Source organism: Oxyura jamaicensis, chromosome 26, assembly GCF_011077185.1.
Source record: "Oxyura jamaicensis isolate SHBP4307 breed ruddy duck chromosome 26, BPBGC_Ojam_1.0, whole genome shotgun sequence".
In the NCBI taxonomy this organism is placed as follows: domain Eukaryota; kingdom Metazoa; phylum Chordata; class Aves; order Anseriformes; family Anatidae; genus Oxyura; species Oxyura jamaicensis.
This window is the reverse complement of record NC_048918.1, coordinates 2462325-2486628: the sequence shown is the minus strand read 5'-3', so window position 1 is coordinate 2486628 and position 24304 is coordinate 2462325. Positions and strand designations below refer to the sequence as shown.

The following is a 24304-nucleotide window of genomic DNA, read 5'->3' as shown; positions in this document are numbered from 1 at the left end:
TCCAGATCTCTGATATTCTGTTAACCTGTGGCAGTGACAGACCTACAAAAGAACATTTCATTTCAGACACTCGTTCTTGCACTGTGAGGCAGTGTTAATAACCATTCCCCATTAACCAGCCTGAAGAGTCCCATCTAATTAATCTTGCCTGAGATGGAAGCCACTCCAGCAGGATGGAGAGCAGTCTTAGTGCTGGGCGATCTCTGGCTCTGCTGGGGCACTGCCGAATTCCTCTCAAGTTCCTCCACAGTGAGTGCGTGTGCAGAGAGTTCAGTTCATGTATTTTCATGTGAAGAATTCTGAAATCTCACGGCTTTAATGAAATCTAGTGGTGACAAGATCTCTATTTTAGCTGGATGCTTTTCCCTGTCAGGGGACATGGGTTTCTCCGGTGCGCGGAGGTCAGTGCTTTCATTTCTTAACTCTTTCCGAGGTGGTTTTTCTTTGTAAGACGCCAGCAGTTCAGCCGGTTTCCAGTATGATGGGTTTCATATTGATGAAGACAGCAGATTGCAGGAATATGACCGTGAATATAATGACAGGAAGGAGGGTCTGAGGAATGTGCCAGTGCAGGATTTCTGTTCTTGAGATCTTAATCTGAACAAGAGGTGTTTTTTTTTCCTTATGAATGCAGTAAGAGATGAAATGGAGCAAATAACATACTAAACAGTTACACCTTTTTAACAGAATGTGTTCAATGCTAAAGAGTTTATAAAGAGGCTGTAGGGAGAACATAATGTGTGCGTTTGTGTGTCACATGTTCATAGGAAAGTTGTCCCAAAGCAGAAGACAACATTAGTCTTGGTAGATGGAGCTAAAATTATATTTGTCTATATGAAAAAGAATAAGTCTGGAGTTCACAGAGACAGGAAGGCAGAGCATCTGTTTTTATTTTAACCTCTTCTGCCTTCTTATTTTCTTTCAGGTCATATCTGACTCCAGTACGGGATGAGGAAGCAGAATCACTGAGAAAGGCACGATCCAGACAGGCTCGACAGACTCGCAGGTCTACACAGGTAAAGAATGGAAATCATCGTGTTCAGGTGAAGGCTGAAGAGAGCCAGCGTGCAAAGAAGCAAGATTTCTTCTGCTAGTTTACTACTACTTACTACAAGGGGCTTGTCTGCCCTGCCGGTGTTGGAGAGATTCTGATAAAAGTTCACCCAAGCAGTTATTACCAAATACTCCTCGAAGCATACACAAGTGAGACTTCAAAGTTCTCATTTCTGCAGTATGGCTGCCTTTTCCTTTGTAGGGTTGCTTTGAGTCATTGATTGCACAGATACACTGAGAAATGGGTTAAAGGCAACACACAGTGCTTTTCTTGGTGTTGGCATAAAGGCGAAGCCCAGAAACATTCACCTGGCCAGGCAAAAACCTGCTGGGCATCTTAAACTTAGTATCTGAGCTGAAGACTTGAAATCTAACTGCACAAATTAAAACATCCTCACTCTTATTTTCGCTCCAGGGTGTGACGCTGACAGACCTTCAGGAGGCAGAGCGAACCTTCAGCCGGTCTCGGGCAGAACGGCAAGCTCAGGAGCAGCAAAGTGAGAAAGCTGAGAGCACTGAGCCTGCTGAGGACAGCAGCGAGAGGCAGGAAACCCGGTCACGGTGGAGCAGAAGTACAGATGATGAGGTGATCCTCCTGGCCTTACGTCTCATTGTTTGAGTTGATGAAACCATTTAGGATAGCTGACACAAGGAGAAATTCTTGTGGGCTTCTCTGTTTATTTTAAGGCGCGCCGACTTGCTGGAAAGAAGTAATACTGAGGATTATCCCCGCCTCAGAAATCTGCGTGAGGGGTGTGGATATGGAGGTGTTAGAAGTTATCTGTTCCTTTGCTCTCCACTGAGAATTCTGCTTTTCTGTCTTGCCAGAAAATAAAACTGTGTAGATCATAGAAAGTGAAATGAGAAGGCTAACGATAAAAATGTTGCCTGGATCCATCCTTACTGTGCAGACTGAACTGAAGCTTTGTGTTCACATCATGCCACAGATGTGCACATAACAGAAAGCTAGAGAGACCAGTTTTCTCCCCCTTCCATCATCCTTGTTTTTATTCACCATAAATCATTTGCTTCAATTAGATAATTTGTTTGTCCTGTTACTGGCAGCAAGGACTAAGTCAGTGATCCTAGGCTTCCTGGCAATGGGAAGGTGCTCTCATGTTGTAGCTGTACAGTGCTATTAATTAGCATTTGTCCCAGTCTGATGGAATGAATTATACCTGAGCTGGTGGATAGAGGTGATTACTTCCAGCAGCAGTGAATTAAAAATTACACTCTCTAAGATTACTCAGTTACCCGAAGTCCCAAACCCTTTTCATTCTACTAACTTTTTGTCCTGTTTGTTTACAGACTGTCTATCGGCGATTAAGGTGCCCAGCACAACCAGACAAACCTACAACACCTGTATCTCCTTCTACGTCAGCACCTCTCCTTTATACAAGTTCTTACCTAACTCGAACAAATAAGTATCTGGGTCATGACTCTGTGAATCCAGCAGACTTCAGAGGTGCAGCCACAGTGATGGAGAAAAATGGTACGTACCCAGCAGAAGGAAGGAGATTCAAAGCTCAGGGTTTTTCATGGGTTTTAGACCTTTGGGTGTATACAGAGAATAAGTTTACTTGTTGTTCTGAGGGAGAGGTATGGGGAGCTGCCATCTCATCAAATAAATATTACTTGTTTCAATTGAAATCTTAGTGTAGGATGCAGCCTATTGCTTGTGAAAGAGAGGGATAGAAGTCTTCCATTTTGGATAAGTAACTGGGTAACACGAATCCATGTAGTGTTTAGATCTTAGAGCTTGGGGGGAGTGATTCCACTACTACAGTTTGTCCTGAGAACAGAAGTAAGCTGTGATGATCTGGGAAGAGCTGACAGCTCGGATATTCTCTCTTGTCTCTGATAAAGAAAAGTGTGTGAGTACCCAGATGTCTTACGGCACTGGGATTCCATTTCATTTTAATAACTTCTTTGTAATATAACACGAGCCAAAATGACCTTGATCAGCTTAAAAAGAACCCCAGTGCCTTAGCAAAAACGCAAGTGTAAATCACTGAAACCAAAGCAGTCTTTCTTTGCTTGGCTAGAGTGCGAAGATCCAGATTTAGACGACAGATCTTCAAACAAACAGTCGATCCGAGAGAGGAGGCGGCCGAAAGAGAGGCGAAGAGGCACCGGCATCATTTTCTCAACAAAAGATGTGAGTTTGAGTTCTTCAGAGAAGTAAAACTCATTCTGTAATATTCAGGGTGAATTTCCTTCCAGTTCCGAGCTTCAGATTTTTTCCAGGCCAGTTCATTTCCCGTTAATGCTTCCCTCTCCAACTCTATTTCAGACTGGCACTTTGTAAGGAATCACGTCACTCTTTGGCCCATGTAAAATCCAGCAGGCTCTGAGAGGCCTGCTCTTGATCACAAATCAGTGTGATCCTTGCAGAATTGTGAAAGAGCCCTCATGGGAGAAGAGAGATTAGAAGTCTGGTTTCTTTGGAAGAAGGAGGTTTTGAGCCACTGCAAGTATTTTCAAATTCCTCTGAGTCCAAATCTGGCTACACTTTAGGCCCCCTAAAAGGATGACAGTGAAGAATAAAACCTGTGTCTGGATCCCCTGCCCAGCACCAGAGAACACACACAGCACATAATGCAGAAGAGCTGGCTGTGTCATGATCATTTCTTTTTGTCCTGGTTTCAAAGAGATTTCTTTGGTCTGATGGAAGCAAGGCAGCCCTCCAAACCTTGGTTAGAGAAGGAAAGGGAGTAAGGTGGGAAAATAGATCACCTTTCTCAGCAGGACAAATAATATGAAAACATAAGTCTGCAACAATTCCAGTCCTGCTCTGGATGTATGAGCTCCCTCATACACCTCAGAGGTGGAAGCTGCTTGCACAATACCATGAAAAACCAATGGTCTTCCCAGTGGCAGACATAGATAATGCTGAGTATTTGGAGTTGTGAGTTGACAGGATCCTACTGGAACATCAGAAAGTCCATTAAAAGTCTGGTTGCAAACACCCCTTTTGACTATTTTCAGATGATCCTGGCACTTTTGCACATGTGCCAAATGTAATCGTATTTTTCTGCGTATTGTTTTCTTTGTTAAATGCTTTGCAGCTTGCCCAGTTATCTACAGGCTCGTTGGAGCGATATTACTAGCTTCAGAGCAGAAGAAAAACCACTTCTCACAGTTTTAGTTCATTTCTCTGTTATCTCTATATGAAACCACAGATAGAGTCTCTGAAATGTTTTGAATTCAATACTGAGTCAGATGTGATGCCATGGTAGTTTACCGTTGCTCTGTAATCTCCTAGAGCCTGCCATGGAGCTGTTACGACGAGGGTTACAGAGTCAGCATAAGTGCAAGCTCTCTGGGGTGGCTAGTCTTCCCTTCTGGAGTCTCTGTGAAGGGGAGGACGTTATTTGAAAGTCAATATTTTGTCAACATTTCAGACATGTCATCTCAAGTGTCACAGCATTTGTTCCCCAAGTAAATTAGGTGCATTACTCCCTCACCTACCAGGTCTTCAGGAGCATTCAAACCACAGCAGCAGTCTCAAGAGAGTAATGCTTGCTCGACTCCTGAGATCTTCTAAATGGCCATTAGTTTACCAAACATTATCTGATAATCAGCCAAAAGCAGCTAGGCAGGCAGTTATTTCAACAGAATTGTTCACAGCTCAGAATCAATTCATAAGCAATACATTATGTTGCTGTGACAAAAAGATAAATTGCTGTTTTCAGGGCTGCCTAATTACATTGTTTACTTTTCATCTTAGGATGATGATGAAGTTGATGGCAATGAGGAAGTGAAGGAAACTCGGGTAAGTGAAAACGTATTTCTAAATAGACGGTGCTGCACTCCTGAGTTTTGGTGGCTATAAGTCTTCTGTGGCTGTACTTCTGCTCGCACCAGAGGTTCAGGCTCTGTTCAGCAGCTGAGCACGAACCGGGAGGTCGCTGAGTGGCAGTTTCCTTACTGGTTTCTCTTCTGAAAGATGCCGAATACCTGCAGACTGGCTTGAGATCAAAAGCGTGCTGTCTGTAAGCTGCATAGGCGGTTCTTTAAACCCAAAGGGACTGGAGCAGAATCAAGCATTGTGGAGAGCGCTGTCGAAGCGGCAGCGTCCAGGGAGCGAGGCTGTCAGGTGTCCTGGGGGAGGCGCGTGCCTGTAGCTCAGAATCATCCTGACGCTGTTAGTTCGGGCAGTATATTTTGTGTTTCTAAAATCTGTGCCCTTGTCTCCTCATGGATTTGTTTCCTTGTGGGAAATTGTCTTGCGAAGCAGCACATCAGAGATTGTTCTTTGTTCCCCTGTTCTTGCAATAGTCTCTGTCGTCCTTCGAGGCCCTTTCTTTCCTTTCATAATAATTGCTGAGTCCTTCCAAATTGACTTGGCTTCTTTTGTTCCTGTCTGTCTTTGTCTAAAACACATTTAAGCCTGACAACATGACTTCCTCTGACAGTGTTAAAGCTAAATACATTTCCAAACTTAAAGCGTGCTGTGCAAGACCTGGGAAAAATAGTAAGTTTAAGGTTGTGAAGTGCTGAGCCTGCTTGTTGTCACATTTAATCTTTGACAGAAAACACTGAACTTAGAATAGCTTTCTTACGTGCTTTGCAACTCAGTAGTGACCGAAGGATCATTTCATTGAAAAGTTAACTGGTTCTTTGCTGAAAGCTTTCGATAACACTCCTTGGGGTATGCGTTTGTTTTTCTTAGTGCTGCGCTTGGTCAAAATGCAGCGGAATCCTGTGGCCAGAGACTCGCGTGGTGCTCGGATGGCTCTTAGCATGTACTTGCCTTTCAGCGCCAGCCTTTGCTTTCCCAAAGCTTACATTGCAAATGTGAAGCTGGGGACGTTCCTTCCCACGACGTATGCTAGACAGGGAGCACCTGCTTCAAGAAGCCTAGCTCTTCCCACAAGAGTTTCTCTTCATACTGGTACAGTCTTGTTCTTTGGGAAATCGGCCCAGATAAGCTAAATTAAGACAAAAGAGTATGCGAAGCTGCAGGTTTGGAGGCATCTTAGAGTCTGACCCTGATGAAAACTCAGACCACAGTCTGCATGACCCTGGTAAAGGGGTAAATTGCACTTCAAGGAACTCACCATACGCTCCTGCCCAGAAGTTCAGGGTCACCCCGTCTCTTACAGTCAGCAATGTTGTCTTTGCCCAGACTAATAGCAAGGAATCCTTTTGTCTGGTACTTCCCACAATTTTCTTGTGGGATCCCATCTGATAGCATGGCAAGTTTCCATCGGTTCCTCTGGCCCCTGTTGCTTCGTGGCAGCAGTCCCCCTTTTCTTCTTAGGCACCTTGCACATGTTAGATCCTGGCTTAGACTCTCCTTCCACTGCCACCCATCCTCCCAGCCTCTTGTTTTTATCCAGTTTCCAGTTTATTTTCTTTCCTGCTTGCCTCCAGCATCAAGTTGTCTTGATCACTCTTCCCCAGTTTATTTTATGTGCAAATCCAAGAGATTTTTGTGCTGCTAACTGCCGGCCAGGTTGGCAGGAGTCACTGAGCAGCTGCTTGTTTCAGTTCTAGCACCAAGGATCAAGGACAATTAATAATCACTAATTTATCGATAGTAACTTGTCGTTCTGGACAGGTAGGTGCAAACAGCAGAGTTGTGAACTTGAATTCACTAAAACATCCTATTTTAGTTGCAGACCCCCAAAGATTCCCTGGAGTTTGAGCAGATTTTTTTCCCTCCCAGGTTTATATCTCAACTGAAATTTAAAAACAAAGGCCCTACCTGAATTCCCTCCTCCAAAATATGTGGCGGTGGAGCTCAGCTAAAGAAAGGTAGATGCAGTTTTTGAAAAAGGAGAAAATACGTGGTGTTCTAATTCTCAGAAGTGGACGAATTATTTTGGCCAAAACTTACAAACACCAGCGTGGGAAACCAGCCCAGACTCTTTGGCTGAGTTTTAGGCAACTGAGAGTAGTCTCCTAATAGGATGTGTCAGGCAACCTTCATATGTTTTGCTACCAACCCCGCCTTTCTCCTTGTGATGTAGCCTGCTTGAGTACATTGTGGAAAGTTGGAAGAGTAGACAAAGTTTTATTGTGGAATAAATGTTCAAGGGCACAAGGGCTTCAGCTGGAAAAAGCCTCTGGGGAAGCAGTTTTAGGAGGTTTTTTTGCATGGTTCCATTGGGAAGAATATGTAAAGGAAAGAGCCTTTGTTCGCTTTGGGCAGACCTGAGCTCAGACCAGAGATGAGAAAAGAGTTTGGCCTCAGCCTGTTCTCTATTTCTCAGAAAGTAAAAAAAATAAAATAAGAAATATTTGCAGGAGTCCCAAGGATCACATGAGCAGTACCAGGCTGAGCAGTGGGGATGGGCTTGTGTTTGGGAACCTCTGCTGCTCACAACAAACCAGTGACTGAAATATTGAGGATTCCGTCATGGTAAGGCTAACGAGTATGAAGGCCATATGATCAGTCCAGGTGCAAATCAGTGCAAATCTAGTTTGGGAGGCAGCATTTGAAGGGTGACGATGAAGACTAAAGAGAACGGTCCAGTGTTACATTTTGGAGAGGGTTTTCCCTATCCCTGACTCTTTTGTCTTTGACTTATACCTGACTCCTGCCATTACTATTACATAGTAGAAGAAATTGGGAGCAATCTGGAAGAAAAGTGGATTTTGAGTGATGCATCATCCATAACAGAAGTAGCGAAGTGCTTGTAATCGCTTAAAGCATTTTATCTCCTTGCATTTCCCTTCCGTGGCATTACGAATGTGCCTCACCCGCGTGTCACACGGTTTGTCAAGGGGAAGCTTTAAATACGGCAGAACGCACCGAGTGTCATGTTGGTAAAGTAACAACTCTCTGGGCAATAAAAGTGTCAAAGAAAACATCTGTTTTCATGAACTTCCCCTAGGACAGTCTGTATAGCACAATATAAAACCCAGACACATTAATGGGATTAACTTTTATGCAGAAATAATGCTGAAGCGTACGACTGTGGATTACGGTCACAGTAAGTGTGTTAAATAAGCTCCAATCTTGCCTTCCTGAACTTTGATTTACAAAGCATGAGTATTTTAAATTCTGCAAAACACCACTCGAGCCCGCTCTGTTTTGTAAATAGGACGTTTTTTGCCTAATTGTATTATTAACATGAAATCACCAGATGCAACTGGATGCTAATAAAAACTAATCTCTCTCGGAAGGAATGGATTTCTAAGCTTGATTTTGTGAATTCTAAGGGAAGACCAATGAACTGAAAAGTTCTTTATGCAAACTAAACGTCCTGATGTTAGAGCTGTTTCCAAGTGTGACTCGGGAGCCTTGCTGTTGGTATCTTTCTTACCTATATTTTTGCTTTTAGTGGCGTTTTATCTTCCACGGAGACTTGCGATTTAGCTTTTGTAACTGTGCTGTTTATCTCATCCATCTTTTAAAAAGATAAACAACCAAAAGATCAAAAGCCATTTCAGTTCATGTTTTCTTACTTGCCTGTTTCAGCCAGACTGCATCTGTCGGGAGCCCTAGGAGTCCCAGCTATGGATCCCACTAGTTTCTTGTCCTCTTTTCCCACTTTGAGCCGTGCGAGGCGTAGCGCTGAGCAGGCTGTTGACATGCTTGTGGACTGTCTTTTTAAGCTAAGGAAGGCTCCGAGCCCTCCACTTTCTGGACTCGGATTGCCTAATATGGTAAGGTATGTCCTCGGGCTGCACTGTTTTGCCGAGATACCAGGGAAAGTTGACTAGGAAAACAGAACAAAATAGGTGAACTTCTTGCTAGCTGATAAGAAAGGAAAATCATTTAATCTAGATAGCATTATAGGATACCGCTCATCACCCCCCTTACTGCTCCCAGCCCCAGGTCCCTTTGGGGGAATAACAATGCAGGAATTTTCCCCTGGTTTTACCCTTGAATATTTACTTATAGCATAGATGCAGTGTGACGTGGGAGGGAAGCCATCTGGCCCGCGTCCAAGGTAACGTAGGTGGTAGCTGTGCGTCACTTGCATGGCTACAGTTAAATGATAGCGAACTTAATTATGTGGAAAGCAAGGCTATGAGAGATGGGGTCTGTTTAGTCCTGTTTATAAACAAAATGCTCTAATGGGTTGTGTGTGCTGCAGCAAGAGATCTTTAATACGAGTGCAGCTAGCAATATCAAAATGAGTTTAAAGTAGCAGAAAATTGCTGCAAGAGCATGAGTTAGTGTTTGCCGTAGAGCTTTAAGCGTGGTGAAGAACATTTGTATTGTATTTGCAGTACCCTGGCTTCCTTGGGAGGTAGAGGGGGGAGACACTATAGAACTGAAGATTCATTCTGCAAATAATTCTGCAAGAAACTCTTCACATCTGCACAGACGATTTGCTTCATGAGTTCTCCAGCCTAATATGCCTCTGTTGTTTTTACTTAACCTTAATGTTTCGAGAAGGTTATTGGACTTGCTGTCTGCTGTCCCTGCCGGTACAGCATTTAAATCATCAGCATGGCTGTCCAGTTCCTATTTACAGCTCTGGGAAAACACATTGTTTGTGCTTAAAGCCAAGCAGGCCAAGGAGGCTACGTAGACTACAGGGTTACAGCTAAGTCCGTTCAGGTTAATTCCTGCAATTCACCGAGTTGCTGAATTAGGAAGGTGTAATGTGAAGCAGCGGCCATGATGGAGATGGGTAACACAAAACCAGCTAATAGCCGATTCGCGGGTCCTGGTAAGATGAAGCAAAATAGCAAGTCCTCCAGGAATGATTTACAAGGTCATAGAGCCGTAACTATTTAAGGTAACTTTATGCTTTAACTTCTTCTTTAGGAAATTACTCTCTCAATTTCTATGTAGTCCAAGGTGACAAATCTCTCTCAGTTGTCAGCAAGTGATTTCTCCTGAAGTTATGGAGCTGAGCTTAGCAATGAATCGGATACCACCCCTCAAATACCTTGGCTTTTGCTGGCATTGCTGGGAGGTCTGTGCAGTTAGTTCAAATTATCCCATTCCAGCCCAGGGTCCTGTTCCTTTGCCTACATGGGATTCATCTCACTGGTGTCCAGGGATCCTTTTTCTTCCCAGAAGGAACTGGGAGCAGTGTGATGACACAGTGTGTGGGGTGGCAGCAGGATCAGCAGCACGTGGATGCATCTCTCCACCTCCAGTTCCACGTGAATGTGGCACAGCCACTCCCGGAGACAGGACGGGTTCATTCGGTGTGGTTATTCGCCTTCCTCCACTGGGTGAGGAACGGTATAATTCCCTGGAACGAATCCCAAAGACGAGGTAAACCCAGCTCTTGTTGTATGGCTAGCTGTATTCTTACACTTCTTGACTTTAAAAGTTAACAGCATGTGTTTGTGCTGATACACGTAATGGAGCATCATGCTAATTTTTGTTTGAAACTGTCAACCTCTATCTCATCATGACACGCTCAGAATTATGGAAGGGGAAAATATCTCTAAGCGCTTAACTACTTGTAGCGGGCTCTCTGCCCCCCGGGAGCTGATGATCACGTTTCATTGTCAGTCATCCAGCAGGCCACGGGTGGCTCTCCTGCTGTAGTTGAAAACATTCTCCAGAAAAATCCAACCTGCAGGACTGAAGTTGTCGCACGCAGCAGCAGATGTCTGGATAGCCCTGTCGTGTGGACAGGGTTGTCTGCCATACGGAGTGGGTGAATTGTGCATGGGCGATAGGAAATGGCTTCAGCAGATGCAACACGAATGTGTTGAGCCTGGTGCTTCCTTTCTAGCCCTTCTCACCAGTCTGCTGGCCAGCGCTTCCTCGTGGCCGTGTGGCAAAGTCCCTGTGAGGGTAATAGTCCTTGTTACTTGCAAGGACCATGCAGGATGAGGTAGCCTCGTGTTTAAGTAGTAAATGATTTGTCTCCCAGATATGTCCAGAAGGAGTGAAAAGCTGAAGCTGTATTGCCAGATGGCTAAAACGGAATGAAGAACAATCTACATTTGTTTGGGAAACCGAAGTCAAATTCTCTGGCAATAAAATATCCTTTGGAAACTACCACTGTAGGAAAAATTGTGTGTTCCAGTGACTCAAGTGTGGTGATGTTGTTTGTCACCCTTGTCTTTAAAAGGTCACTTTTTGTTCTGAGTTTATATCCTCCTACATGCTTTTGTTCAGAAAGAAGCCTCAGATTCGGAGAGTCATTGTTTGGGGTTTGTTTTTTTTTACATTTAGACATGTAGTATCACTACCAGAAGTAACATGGTTTGGCAGGAGCTGCTGCATTATTTGGGATGTCAAGATGTAGAATCCTTAAGCTGTAAAACTCCTTCCTGGCAGGGATTTGCAACCAGCTTTGGTTTTTTCACGCCTCAGTATGTTTTCTTTACTCATTGCAGTAGGTACCCAGTACACAGCGAGTGCTGGGCACAGCTTTGTAATGGGCCTTTTTTCATCGCTCCTCGATTGCATCCTTGGGAGCGAACATAACCTTCTGCACCACAATCTGCTGCTGCTGTTGAAGGAAGGCCAGAAATAGGCTTGAAACACAGTCAGATAGCAATGTGTTGAAGTTATACGTTTGTTTGGCCAGCAGCACTAGGACATCGCGTTGTGTCAGCCAGTTGCTTCCACAGACAAGCTAACCCGAAGGTTTTACAGCCACGGAGTGGCTGGGGAGGGTGGGAAGTATGCAGAACCTGATGAATTTTGATAAAGAGCAAAATGGATCCGTTAGTGCCTGAGTGCTCCGAGATTTTTATTTCTCTTGTCATATTTTGGAAAGTCCCCGAGCTGGAAATGGCCGTGTTTACATCTGGTTCTCATATTTGTGTTCGCTTTCTTCGTTTCCCTGACGCTGCCTGTTAAGGTTTGCGAGTTTCTGCCGCATTCCTCCTCTGTAATTCAACGTTTGTGCTTCCTCCCTGCTTTGTTAGAAAGCTGGATCAGGGAAGGGGTAACTTACCAATAAACACTTGCCACCGTTGAGCAACTTTTACTGGAAAACGTTATGTTCTAACACTACTTTGTTCTTAATGGTAGCCAGTGGATGAAAACTTGATTTTTGGCATGAGCAGTGCTCTGAACTGGACTTCAGAGTGGACAATGGAAAGAAAACATCTCTCCAGATGTTACCATGCTGCTTTTTTGGAACAAAAGCATAATATTGACGTTGGGAAAGAAGCCTGACTCTGAAAAGACAGAAGCAGCCTCTGGATGAACATGAAGCAAATTATCTGCAGATGTCAGTCCTCCCCCTGGATGCAGTCGTAGTGAGTGAGGGTTGTGGCATACAAGGATGGAGCGCTGGGGTTGCGCCAGGCCTCTGGGTTCGTGGCTGGTCACACAGCCTCAGATTGAAGAAAATTTGTTTATTGTTCCTGATTATTGCTTCCATTGTCATCGATTTCTCCAGCATCTTAGCATCATCCCTTCCGGAGATGCGGTTAACATCATGAAGTTCTTCTCCCTCTTCTGCAAACTTCTCTTTAAGTTCAGTTCGCAGCTTCTGAAGCCAGGGAAGTCCCCGGAGCTGTTGGTGTACACCCCTCTTCTTGTCCTGCTCCAAACACTGGATTTGAGTGTTCACCTTGTTCATTCTTCCAAAATCTCAATTCTCATCCACAGAACTGCTCGAATGCTTTCTCCTGCATGCATAATTTGGCACTTAGAGGTGCTAAAATGAAGTTTCTCTGCTGAGAATGGTGGTGTTTTTTTTTTTTTTTTAACTCTTTTCATCGCTGCATTTTATTTTCCATATTTGTAAGCAAACAAAAAAGCCTGAAGTTTTATATTTAAAACGTGCCATTCCCGGCCCACACTAAAATTATCTGCTTCTGCTCCTTCATGGTAACCCAGGTAAGCCTATTAGGTACGGCTCCCAGCCTTTTTGTGATAAATTTAGTGAGGGGAATAAAAAGTGGGGGAAAGTATGATGCTGTGTGTGCAATTATAGAACGTCAGCTGATGTGTATCTTCGGGAGGGGAGGAAGATCTTTTCCTTCTGCCTCCCATCCGTGAGACATAATGCCAGCTCTGCTCCTGGGAATCCTAGTCCGTGCGCTGCAGATGAAAGCCTGCTCCCTCGTAGTTTGTATTCCATTTATGGCCAACTGCTGCAGAGCCTTTACATCACGTTTACAACAGAGCTCGTTGCCTGACCAATAATTTCTTTGCTACAGTCCTTCAGCCTTCTGTTGCCGAACATAACCGTCGCTGCCTTTTTCAGTTCTAAGTAAACCCTGTGAAGCTATAATTGAACCTGTTAAAGCTTGCATATAATTTTACCGTGATTTATTTACGGGGTTTTAAAGTGGTTTTTATAGAGCATGTATTTTCAATCAAGTTTTCATTATCTAAAATAATCGTGGGCTGGGTATTACGGTGAATACAGCTGCTACAGCTTTGACCCTGAGCTGTCCCGCATAACAGCAGCGCGCGTCAGCCCTCTGGGTTCTTACAGCGTCTGCAAACCGGGTTGCAGCTCGCAGATAATGGAGGGTTGGCTGGACAAGGAACAACATTTAGTATTACAACCTTTAAGGCAGGCTTTTCAGCACATCTCCTCGGATAGATAACGGTGCTGCTAATTTCAAACCGGCTCATTATGCGCTGAAATGAGCAGCCTCGCTACGGAACCAGCAGAATTTCTTCTGCACAAAGGCGACGGGCACAATGAATAAAGATGTGAGGGCGGCAGTAACAAGGCTCAGCCTTCTCTGTGCAGGTTAATTCCATTCCAAAAATTCTGGTAGTGATCTTGAGACTTTTTAACCACGAGATCCCATGCAGAGGAAGAAATGACTGGTGTCCCCGTACCCGGGGTGCGGAGAGCACCGGTGCTGTAACCTTTCATCCACCTCTGGCACCCTGGATGTTAAAACAGGATCCCGGACTTGTCAGAGCAAAGCTCAGGCTTCTCCTCTGCAGATAACGATGCTCACATCCAAGCATTTGGACACAGTGGAAGGATAGTGCAAGGCATGCAAGACATTCTTCCAGGGAAAAAAAGTAATTGTAACGCTTAGTGTGTGGAAAGACCTTATTTAGGGCTTAAGGAGTCAGAAATACAGGACATCTTGGGGTGGATGGAATCCCAGGGTTTGTTAAACTGTGCCCCCAGTATAAGCGCTCCTTAGATTTGTTGTTGTTTTGAAGGGGACGGTCTCTGCTCCATGGATTTCAGTTTTGCATGCCAATCCAGTAACATAAAAGCAATTGGAAATCAAATCTTGAGTCTGTTCTCTGTAGCTCGCATCAATAGCTCAATAGCTAATGGATCTTCATGTTTAAGCTGAGTTTCTCTGCTTCTTTTACAGACTACTTTAGACCCAGAACAATTACTTTATGGGCATGTAGTGCCAGGATAGTTTATTTCACTCAGTCTCTCCAGAGAGGTGTCATAATAAATGTGGCTTTAGAATGGATTTAAGTAGTGCAGAAAATAAATACAGATTTCAGTATTTCCCTGGACTTGGACATGACTAAACATACAAACAGCGTGCTCTGCTCCTGCAGGAGCAGGATCCAGACGTGAGCTTGTGAAGATTTGTTACTGAACAGCAAAGAACTGAAGTCCCCAGGAGGTGCCAGCAGCCTGACTTTAGCAGGGAGTTCCTCTGCTCCAAGAAAAGTGAGCGAGATCATCCTTGAGGGCTGCGTTTGTCACTCCCAGCTGTGCCAACTTACCGATCCCCTGAGGCCAGCCAACAAGGCAGGCTCACCCACGTTGCCGAACCATCGTACCCTCCAAATCGGTGTGGCCATGGCCAGGGCTTTTGGGAACGGTCCCTGCCAGTGCCCAGCTTGTGCGTGGAAGTCTCGGTTGGTCCGGGACGAGACGATGCTAGAGACCTTTCTGACAGCTCGGTGGTCCGCGGGATTGTGCGCTGGTGCTCAAGGATGTTCCCTGGCTGTGGTTAATCTAGCAGATGTAGTCAAGGAGAAGGTACCCGGCCAGAAGGTCCATGAGAGCATCCTGGTGCAGCGTGGCCTCAGGTACGTCCTCAGCTCACCCCCCCTCTGTCAGCTGAGCCCTGGGTAGCCGGGGAAGGAGATGTGTTCTTCCGTACGTGCCTGCTCGGGGGAGATAGGGAGGTTTGGCTCCAAATGAAAGAGAAGTCAACTGAATGAGAAGTAATTCGGTGGCATACAAGAGAGCGTGGTGAACCTGATGTGGAAAATGACAGCTAGGACTTTGAGGAGATAGGCTTGGAATAATTTGTTCCAAAAATACCGACCGCTCTCCCTCATCCTTCAGGTTTTATTAGAATTCTTGTCTCCCAAGAGGGCTTCTGTTTTCCTTCTCCGCTGCACTCCCGGAGAACATGCCGTGGGCTCACATCACCTGGGAGCATCGCTCTGCAGCGCTGGCTGTAAATCCTAGCTTTGTTTCCCATTTCTGTCTGCTGCGGGTTGGAAAGTTAGCGTGCTGCTTAAATTCACATTACCAGTGTAATATTCTGTAGGTGAAGGTTTTCAACGCAGATAAAAAGGGTATTTGATTTTTTCCCCTCAAATACATGGCTCAGAGCTTGATCCTCTTCCTGGTATGTCTTCTCACACACGGGTTTCCCCCTCTGCTTACAAAAAACACATTCTGCTTGGGTGCAAACACAAGTGTCCTGACCGAAGGAAGGGCGAGGATGGCTGCCTGAAAGGAAGAATGTCCGAAAAGCGGCCACAATCACCATTTCTCAGAGCAGAGGAGATATTTGTGCTGCTTTACTCCAAGTCGAGACAAAACTTCAGAACGATATTGCCCCTAAATACAGTTCAGCCTGAAGTTACGGCGTGCGCCACGTCTCGTGCTGGGGTTTGTGGCCGGTGGCTGTATGAATACCGCTCATTATTATTCCTGCTAGCTGTGGAAATGCTCCGGCGCAAAATCAGCAGCGCCGCATCTCCAGCACGGCGCAGGCGGGCGTTGCATACTGAGGAATCTCCTGACAGAAGCCGTCAGGTCTAAACCGTGACCTTGAATACCCGAGCCGTGGGGATGTGAGGACACGCGAGCTGCGAAGGAAGATCGGGTTTCGGACTTGCACAGGGGAAAACTTGAAAGCGTGAGGCAGCGGGGAGAAACCCCAAAACTGGGCAAAGCACGCTGAAAGCCAACGTGTTTTGCCATATTGCATCTCGTTTGCTGTCTTTCTCCTGGCTAATCAGGATGCTATTTCTCATGCTAGCCCTTCTCTTCAAAACGAGTTCTTGTCCACCAAGATGCGTTTTGTCAATCTGCGAGGCATCTGCACTGGATGACTAATTAACTTTTAATTAGTAGGGAAGAGAAAGCTCGGGTTTTGTTTTGGTGTGAGGCTCAAGCTGTGAGTTCTGTGCTTCAGCATTGATTTCGGAGCTTTCCTGCCCCTCAGCGCGAATGTGACTCCGGAGGGATGTGGCAATGGGTCACGTAGGGCTGGAGGGGAAGCAAAAACCTGCGAGATGGAGGTGTTGAGCTCCACCTCGGTGACTAAGCTGGGCTCCGGCAGCCTTGTGATCGTGATTGAGCCACGGGTGTGTGCTCGCCACACGGGTTAGCCCAGTTTCAATTCCTCGTACTGTTTTGAAACCCCAGAAACCGAGACCGGCGCGAAAGGACAAGCCGTGTGCGCGAGGTCTATAAATGTGCACTCGGTGCCCGAGTTACCTCCTCGCTGCTGCTCCGAGAGCTGGAGGCTGGGGGGTGATGAGCGCAACAGATGGAGGCTCGAAAGATCAAGGTCCTGCCCCAGCCTCCTTGAGCAGCGGGGTGCCTGTCGCTGCCATCTCGTGTGTCTGGACTTCATTTCCATACCTTCAAAAGGGAATGCAGAAATCTTTCCAGGCGGAATTCGACCTCTCCAAACTTTTTTCCTTCCTGCAGCAGGTGAATAATGAATCCCCTCTTTTCTCATGCTGAGGTATCAAGCAGAAACCTCATCTCGAAGTGACTTTCCCCGAGACCAGCAGTCCCACAGCCACGTTTCCATCTCTGCATCACGCAGCGATGCTGCATCGCTTCTCCCTTTAGTGGAGGACTTGTTAGCGTTAGGTCAGAGGTTGGACTCGGTGATCTTGGAGGTCTCTTCCAACCTAGACTATTTGGTGATTCTCCTGGGCAGTGCTGAACGCGGGAGGCATTCACACAGCTGCTGGGCTGAGCACCATGCCCTAACTGTGGGTGTCAGGGACATGACCCGATCGCCAAGCGGTGTGCAAAAACAGGGCCGTGCTTCAGACCAACAGATACACAAATGTAGAAATCGTTTTTCAGCACTTTTATGTAGCTGTTCTTTTGCACTTACTGTGAAATATTTTGGGATAAAGCGACCTGTGGAGCCGGAGCAGAATACACGCTGCAGGCGGGTTAACTCCCGGCTGTTTGGGTGGGTGCAAGTCCAGATCAGACCAAACCGTGCCGAGCGGCACCGCTTCATCAACGCTGCCTGAGCAGGGCTAGTTCAGGTACTGAGCTGACCCCTTCAGGTACTGGGGCTGACGCCTTTCCAGTGAGGAAAACCAGAGGCTTTTGCAACTTGCTGTGCTCGACTCTCGTATGTAGCGCATGGGAGCTATTAAATCAGCTCCCCCGCTGTGTGTCTGAGGGCACATTTCCCGTGCGTTTCAACGCTTGAACGTGCTGCAGAGGCTGCTAAGGCTGCGGAGGGCGGCTGCCCGGGGAGGCAGCGTTACAGCAGAGCTCGCTGGAAGTTTGCTGAGAGGTGCCTGCCCTCCCCACCCTTCCTTTCCTCCAAGCTCCTCTCCCCTCCTCCTCGTTCCCAAAAGCTCACTTGAACGCGTTCATTACACAAGCGAAGTGTCGCCTTCTCGCAGCTCCAAACAGGCTTCTGAGCAAACAACAAAAATCCTGTTGTGCTGCATGAATGTGTACTCCCTTTAATGGTATGAACTGCTCCGTGTCCTTTGAAATATCTCCCTTTGTCACTGCCACAAAATGCGTGCTGAGGCTGGCGGCTGGAATTTAAGCTTTGCAAAGTGCAGCCGCTTCGCCTCCGACCTCCAGCTCTCAGCCTGCCGGGCCTTGGGAGCTTAGAAGTTTTTTTACTTTTTGTCCTGTTTCTCTTCTTTTTTTTTTCTTTTTTTTCCTTTTTTCCCTACAAGTGGCAGCCCAAATCCCAAGCTGAAAGTGAATCGCTGCTGCTGGCCGCCCTCCAGCATTCCTGGCTGCGCGAGTAAGGATCTGGAATGTCAGAGGCAGCGGGGAGGGAAGGGAGAAGCGTGCGCGTGGGTAAAGGCGCCCGGGAGGAGGAGGACGGAACAAAACACAACTTCATCTGGACTGCCCCTTTCCAAACCAGTGTTTGTTCCTGATTTATGCTTTCGCGTTTCACTTAAAGCATGCAGCTCCGCGCAGTTACGGCAGAGAGCTCGCAGCAGCGCTCCGGAGTAAAACAGGTTTTTGTTGTTGTTTTTTTTTTTTTTCCTTTTTTTTTTTTCGCAAAAGCTTCGTGTCTAGATAAACTCAGCCTTTTCTCTGGCTCTTCCTCTTGAGCCGGGAGATTTTTCCTCCTCCCGTTTTGGGGGGAGAGCCTCCTGGTCACGCGGCACAGACGCGAGGAAATGCCCTTTTGTGGAGATCGCGGGACGGGGCCCGGACGGTGAGGGTGGCACGGCGCCGGATCGCACCGCGTCCCTGACACTGCCTCTTCTGCCTGGACAAGAGACGTTGTGGAGCCTCAGCTCTCTCTGCAGCAGATTAATGCCTAAAATTATACACCCTAAACAGCGGGGTTTAATTACCAGAGCTGTGAATAGTTTAATTAGTTTGTTCTGACCTTGGAAGAAGGACCTGCCCAGCGCTGTAAGGCGAGAGGAAAGCAAGACTTTTATTGCTTCTCAAAGCTACCCAGCCTGCGAGGCCATGTCGTCCCTGTACACCAGGAGTAAGGAATATACTCGAAGCAGGAAGGCTCAGTCAGATTCGCCCCCATCCTCTCCTTCCCCGATTGCAAAGACACTCAGAGTAAGCAGCCTTTTCCTTTCTGTATTGCAGGGAGACCCGCTCGGTGAGCGGCGTCGGCGGTGGTGGTTTGTTGTCTTGCCCTCGGAGACCTGTGTCTGGGGTTTGTTTTGGAAAGAGGATCGTTGAAATGAAACTTGGGAAGGTGCCTCTGTAGCAACAGGTTTTAAGAAAGCTGCAAATTCCCGGAGCCCTCGCGCTGCGATGATTTGCGCTGCTGGCTGCAGGGGGCTGCGTGATGGCAGCTTCCCCCCTGCCCCGCTCACCGTGGGCAGAAACATCCCTCTCCAGCAGCCTGGTGCTACAAGAAGGATGAAAATGAGGCAAAACCTGAGCAGCTCGTTAAGCTGCACTCTTCCCATCAGTGCTTTTGATATTGCTGGCACAACGGGGTTTGCTCTCCGGTGGGGTTTGAAGCCTCGGGGCTGCTGTGAACTGTGCTCTGGTTTAATCATTTCAACAAGACGAAAAGAAAACCACCTGTTACGGAGGGGCTGGCAAGTTGAGAGACTTGTCTCGTCCTCCCTGAACTGGGTGGGGTGTCCTGACCTAAGGAGGTGTTTGAAGGTGGGAACACCTTGTGACAGTGTTGGTGTTAGCTCTCGGGCAGCTCCCAGTCCCTGGGGTTATAGGGGCAGCTCCCAGCCCCTGCCGTTGTAGGGGCAGCTCCCAGTCCCTGGGGTTATAGGGGCAGCTCCCAGTCCCTGGGGTTATAGGGGCAGCTCCCAGTCCCTGTTGTAGGGGCAGCTCCCAGCCCCTGGGGTTATAGGGGCAGCTCCCAGCCCCTGGGGTTACAGGGGCAGCTCCCAGTCCCAGCTCCCAGTCCCTGCCGTTGCAGGGCAGCCTCTTCGCAGTCGAGCAGCGTTATCATGCCAGCGTCGAAGCCTGGAGGAATTAGTTTTAAAAAGGCAGACTAATTTTAGATGCAAGCATTAAATTAAGCTGAGCGCTGGTGTTTGCTCACATCAGATACGCGTTGCCGGCTCCTTTGTAGTGCCAAGTCTTGGTCTGGGACAGGCGTAGCCCTCAATATGCAGAGGGGGTCAGCCCGCTGCCGAGGCCGTAGCGGAGGCTGCACCCTCGGCACCTTCCCTGCCACCGGGAGCTGGGGTCGGTGCTTCGGTCCCGCCTGCAGCCGGGGCAGCTCTGGGGAGCTGGAGGTGCTCCCTGCCCTCCGCTCGGCTGGGTTCCTGCATCAGCTCACACAGCTGTGTGCTCGCCCTTCCCGGTGAACTGACACAGCATCGATAAGCAGCGTAACGGGAGGTGGGGAACAGGTTCTTAGTCACCGAACACAACTGCGAAACGCTTTAATTTCTCTCAGAAACCGAGTGTTTTTTAAAATCAGTCGTGTTCTGCGTACACACTGACTCATTTTCCCCTCCTGATACAGCTAGGCACATAAACGTGACAAACATCTCGCACGAGCCGTGGCTGCCGTATTCGCTTGCGCGGCGCGTGCCTGATGGCGCTGATGCAAACAGCGGGAGCTGCTCCTTGGCTCCGTCGATAGCGGTGACGGGATCGCAGGCTCGGGGGGGCCACGGTGTCGAGCAGTGGGAGCTCCCAGGTGCAGGGGGGGAAAGGGAGCACACGAGCAAGGACGCCTTGCTTATTGCAGCGTTAGTAATGCTGGACGTAGCGCCGGAGCATCGCTGTGGGAGAAGCCGTGCCGCAGGCGCAGCGCCGTTGGCTCACAGGTCGTTGTAGGGACCGGTCCTGCTGTGTCGGGGCTGGGGAAATGCCGGTGCCTTGGAAGGGTTTAGCTCAAACTAAAGCAAAGAGTTAACTCAGTGTAATCTCCAAGGCAATGTAATTCTGCCGTAAGAGCAATAATTAAGTGCGTTTTCCGATGGATTTGCCCCATGATTGTGCATGTCCTCCTTTCACCCCTGTGAAAAAACAGGCAGGAGTGTGAGATCTCGGAGCTTTTTAGATTTCCGTCCGGCGAAGACTGATACCCGCCGACCTGTGGTGCTAAACGTTCCCATCCGAGCAGGGCTGCGAGAACAGAGGAGCCGGCAGCGAGCCGTGCTCGTGGTACAGACATGGAAACCTCGCGGAGAACCAGGCAGCCCAGAGGAGGTCTTACTTATTAAGGCAAAGAGCTGCGTGCAGATGGCATTTGTGGAGAGCTTTCCTACGGCGTGCCCCGCTGCGCTTGCCCTGCTCTTTGTAGCATTCCTACTTAGGTGTTATGAGAAAGTTGCGTGGGCTTTTTTTTTTCCCCCTTTAACTGATGGCATCTCCACGGCTGCACGCAAAGCGGCGCTTTGCGGTGAGCCGCTGCACGTCACAAGCAGGGCAAGATCCTCAAATACGGCAGGGCACGAGCAAAAGGCACGCCAAGGAAACTCCGCAGCGTGCCCTGGGGCGAGGTCAGCACCATCTTGTTGCCCTCGAACCCCATCAAGCTACGGTACCTCATTTTTGTGTCGAGGTGGAACAGCCCGGAGTCACGGCGACGGTGTCATTCAATCCTGTCACATCATCCTGGGTGCGTTGGAACTTCTCAGCCGTTCCCTGCCTCCCTTCCTTGTGAGGAGCGCTCCTCGTCCTGTCCCCCCACGTGTGTTGCTGTGAAGAGGACCGTGAAGAGCTTCAAGCTGCCGCCCCCCTGTGCGTGCTGGGCAGTGGTGGCTGCACCTTGGCTGTCACCGCTTGACGTGTGTCGCTCGCTCCTCGAGAGGCTGTAGGGTCAGCGTCGGTCCTGGCCATGTCCGAAGGTTCAGCAGAAGGCTTTTCCTGTCTGCTGCTGGGTTGCTCCCCCATTAAGCCACCTTCCCTGCTTGTTCCTTGAGCTTTGCGGCAGCATTTTTGGCAGCAGGGTCTCAGCAACCGAGTGTTAAGGATGCTCCATCGTCCGTGCCCGTTGATTTTGTTCTGCCTTTCCTTGGAGGGGCTGAAGGAGCCGTGCTCAGTGGGATCTGCGATGCAGGAGCGCCCTGAACGGGCCGTGTGTTTTCACCAAGTCCCTTGAGAGCAATACTCGAGCGTAGAAAGCAACTTTCCAAATCGCCACGTGTGAGCTGGCCTCCAGATCCAGCCCGCGGCCGTTCTGCTGCCATGGCAATCGCTGCTCGGATGCTTCCCACCCGGCTGTGATTTTGGTGTGGACACACGTCCAGAATCCAAAGCAAACCTTCAAGGAAGAAAGCTAACGCACACAAGCCTTTGAGCTGCAGATGCTTGGTGTGCAAATACAACCAGCATGTTTGGGCTATTAACACATAAATAATGGCACAAAATCTTAGAGGTCTGCTAACGCGGCCAAGCCAGACGTCTTTTAATCACGGAGCGATGTCCAGGAGCGTTGAGGCGCTGCTAGAAACGCCTGATCAGATTACAGCCTTCGCAGAGCTCTGCATAAAGCGTGTCTGACGGTCACCTTTCGCTCTGTTGAGCGGTTTTGCAACAAGTTTAGTCTTGTTTCAGATGTTAATGGTAACAGGTTTGTTCTCACGTTAGTTAGACCTGCACGAATCACTTGGCTTGCTGCGCTGCTGCTGCAGACGCGTTAGGACATAAAGGGTGTTCTGTAAACATTGCTCCAGGAAACTTTATCTCCCTGGCTTTCCATCCAGCGGCTTGGACTCATGCTGGTTGTGATAAAAACGATGCTACAGAAATGGAAATCGGGTCAAGTACGTTGTCTCATGGCTTTTTCTTTCTCATGTCTGGGTTGCTGACTGGCTGCACGGTATTTGAAGAAGCTGTTGCATCCTCTCCGTTAGCCAACAAAAAAGTGGGGTGCTGAAACTCAAACTTCAGTGCAATTAACTTCAGACCGTGTTCTTGCTCAGCCTGATTTGTTCCTTGGTCTGATCGGTGGGTACTTCTCAAGCATCGTATTCCTTAGATGGATGTCTTTAAGAAACCATTCTGGGTTCTGTTTGTTCTTTATTTTTTTTTTTGTTTTCCTCTGTAAATGTCCATATCTGGAAGTGTATCGGGAACGTCTGGTCATCCTCCGGGCACCCCCGGTTCGCTGTTCTCTGCTGTGACTCAGTGGCCAGACAGCTCTGTTCTGTCCCTGGCTGTATCCTTGGGTATAAATGAAACGGGCCAGGGCGCGTGCTGTGACCCACGGAGCAAGTGGCACACCCAGCTGCTGTCCCTGCGGCCAAACTTTCTTCTTCAGCCCCCCTCCCTTCCCAGGAACAGAGCTAATCACGCCAAAGCCATAGCAGGGAGCCTGTTAACTACCGAGTGGTCTGAACGGTCACGGACCACTGCTTGTTGCTGTGCCCCAGCCCTGCTGCTTTTTCTAGGGCGGGTGAAACCCTGCTGTTACCAAAATAACATTTTCTACTCCTTTTCTACTGCTCCTGTGCACTGCTGTGCTGCTCCTGCAGAGGATCCTCACGGAGCGCAAGGGCTGGGCCTCCGGGACGCGGTTTCACACGCAGTGCTGAAATCCCACTGGGACCCGGCTTGTGTCTTGTTCTGGCTGCTTTAAGCGTGTCTGCTCTCAGAGAAAGCAGCCCGTGGGGTCCAAAACGTGGTCCAAGCACAGGGACCACGTTGCAAACTTCCCACTCTTCCCCTCCGCCGCCGAGGAGGCGGCTGGGCTCAGAGGGGAGCCGCTGGGAGCCACGCGCCATCGCTCGGCACCTGCGAGGGGCAGAGCAGGGAATGAGCCCGGGATGCCCGCGGGGTGAGGAGGAGGAGGAGATGTGTGACATGGCTCAGCCCGTGGTGCTGCCACCCGACCACGCACGCTGGCAGAGCTGGGGCGGGGAGGTACCGCGGGGTGGGAGCGGGCGGCCAAGGGAAGCGATGGGAGAGCGGGTGGAAACCGTGGGCAGGAAGCCACTTCAAACTGCTGAACTGGAAACCGGAGTTTGCTGCAGTTGCAGGGACCTATTACAGCTTCGTTTGCCATGAAGGGACTACAGCCCCATAGCAAACAGGGCTAGGAGAGACGGAGCTTGGCCCGTCCGTGGCTCCGAGGTACCAGCAGCGGACCCGTGCCGTTCCAGGCAGCTTTGTGCCGTGTGCTCGCAGACTTCCACCGAGATGCTGCCTAAAAACATCCTGCCCTTGGGGAGCTCTTAGCATTTTGGTTTGCTTTTTGGGTTTTTTTTTTGGTTGGTTGATTGGTGGTTGTTTTTTTTTCCAAGGAGTTGTTTGTGTTTTTTTTTTGTTAATGACCCCAAATTGCTGAGGTTACTCTTGCAGTTCAGTAGAAACAAAATCTTTGGAGCAGACGTCCCCAAACCGATCTGGGTTCAGATCACTGGCTGGCAGCTGGTCTGGAGCTATTTTAGCCTGAAACAAATGAGGAGGGAGAGAGACGGCACAAAGAGTCTTAACTCCGACAGCCCAGGATGCTCAGCGTGGTACAGACGGCCCGGCATACCCAGGGCAGCCCTGATGGCTTTTCCATGCGAGCATTCCCCGTGGCTGGAGCGCTG

At 48.4% G+C, this 24304-nt stretch overlaps 1 protein-coding gene across 14 annotated transcripts in view; it reads left to right on the top strand.

The window, feature by feature from the left end:
• PPP1R12B (protein phosphatase 1 regulatory subunit 12B) overlaps positions 1-24304 on the top strand; it is a 116073-nt gene that overhangs the window by 70862 nt on the left and 20907 nt on the right. For 13 of the 14 annotated variants that reach the window (XM_035347306.1, XM_035347315.1, XM_035347312.1 and 10 more), the window contains 5 exons: positions 926-1016; positions 1469-1639; positions 2362-2545; positions 3099-3211; positions 4784-4828. In XM_035347306.1, coding sequence (XP_035203197.1) covers positions 926-1016; positions 1469-1639; positions 2362-2545; positions 3099-3211; positions 4784-4828 — 604 coding nt within the window. Of the gene's footprint in view, positions 1-925; positions 1017-1468; positions 1640-2361; positions 2546-3098; positions 3212-4783; positions 4829-18209; positions 18891-24304 lie in introns of those variants that run through there. The other variant, XM_035347318.1, reaches the window with a different exon arrangement.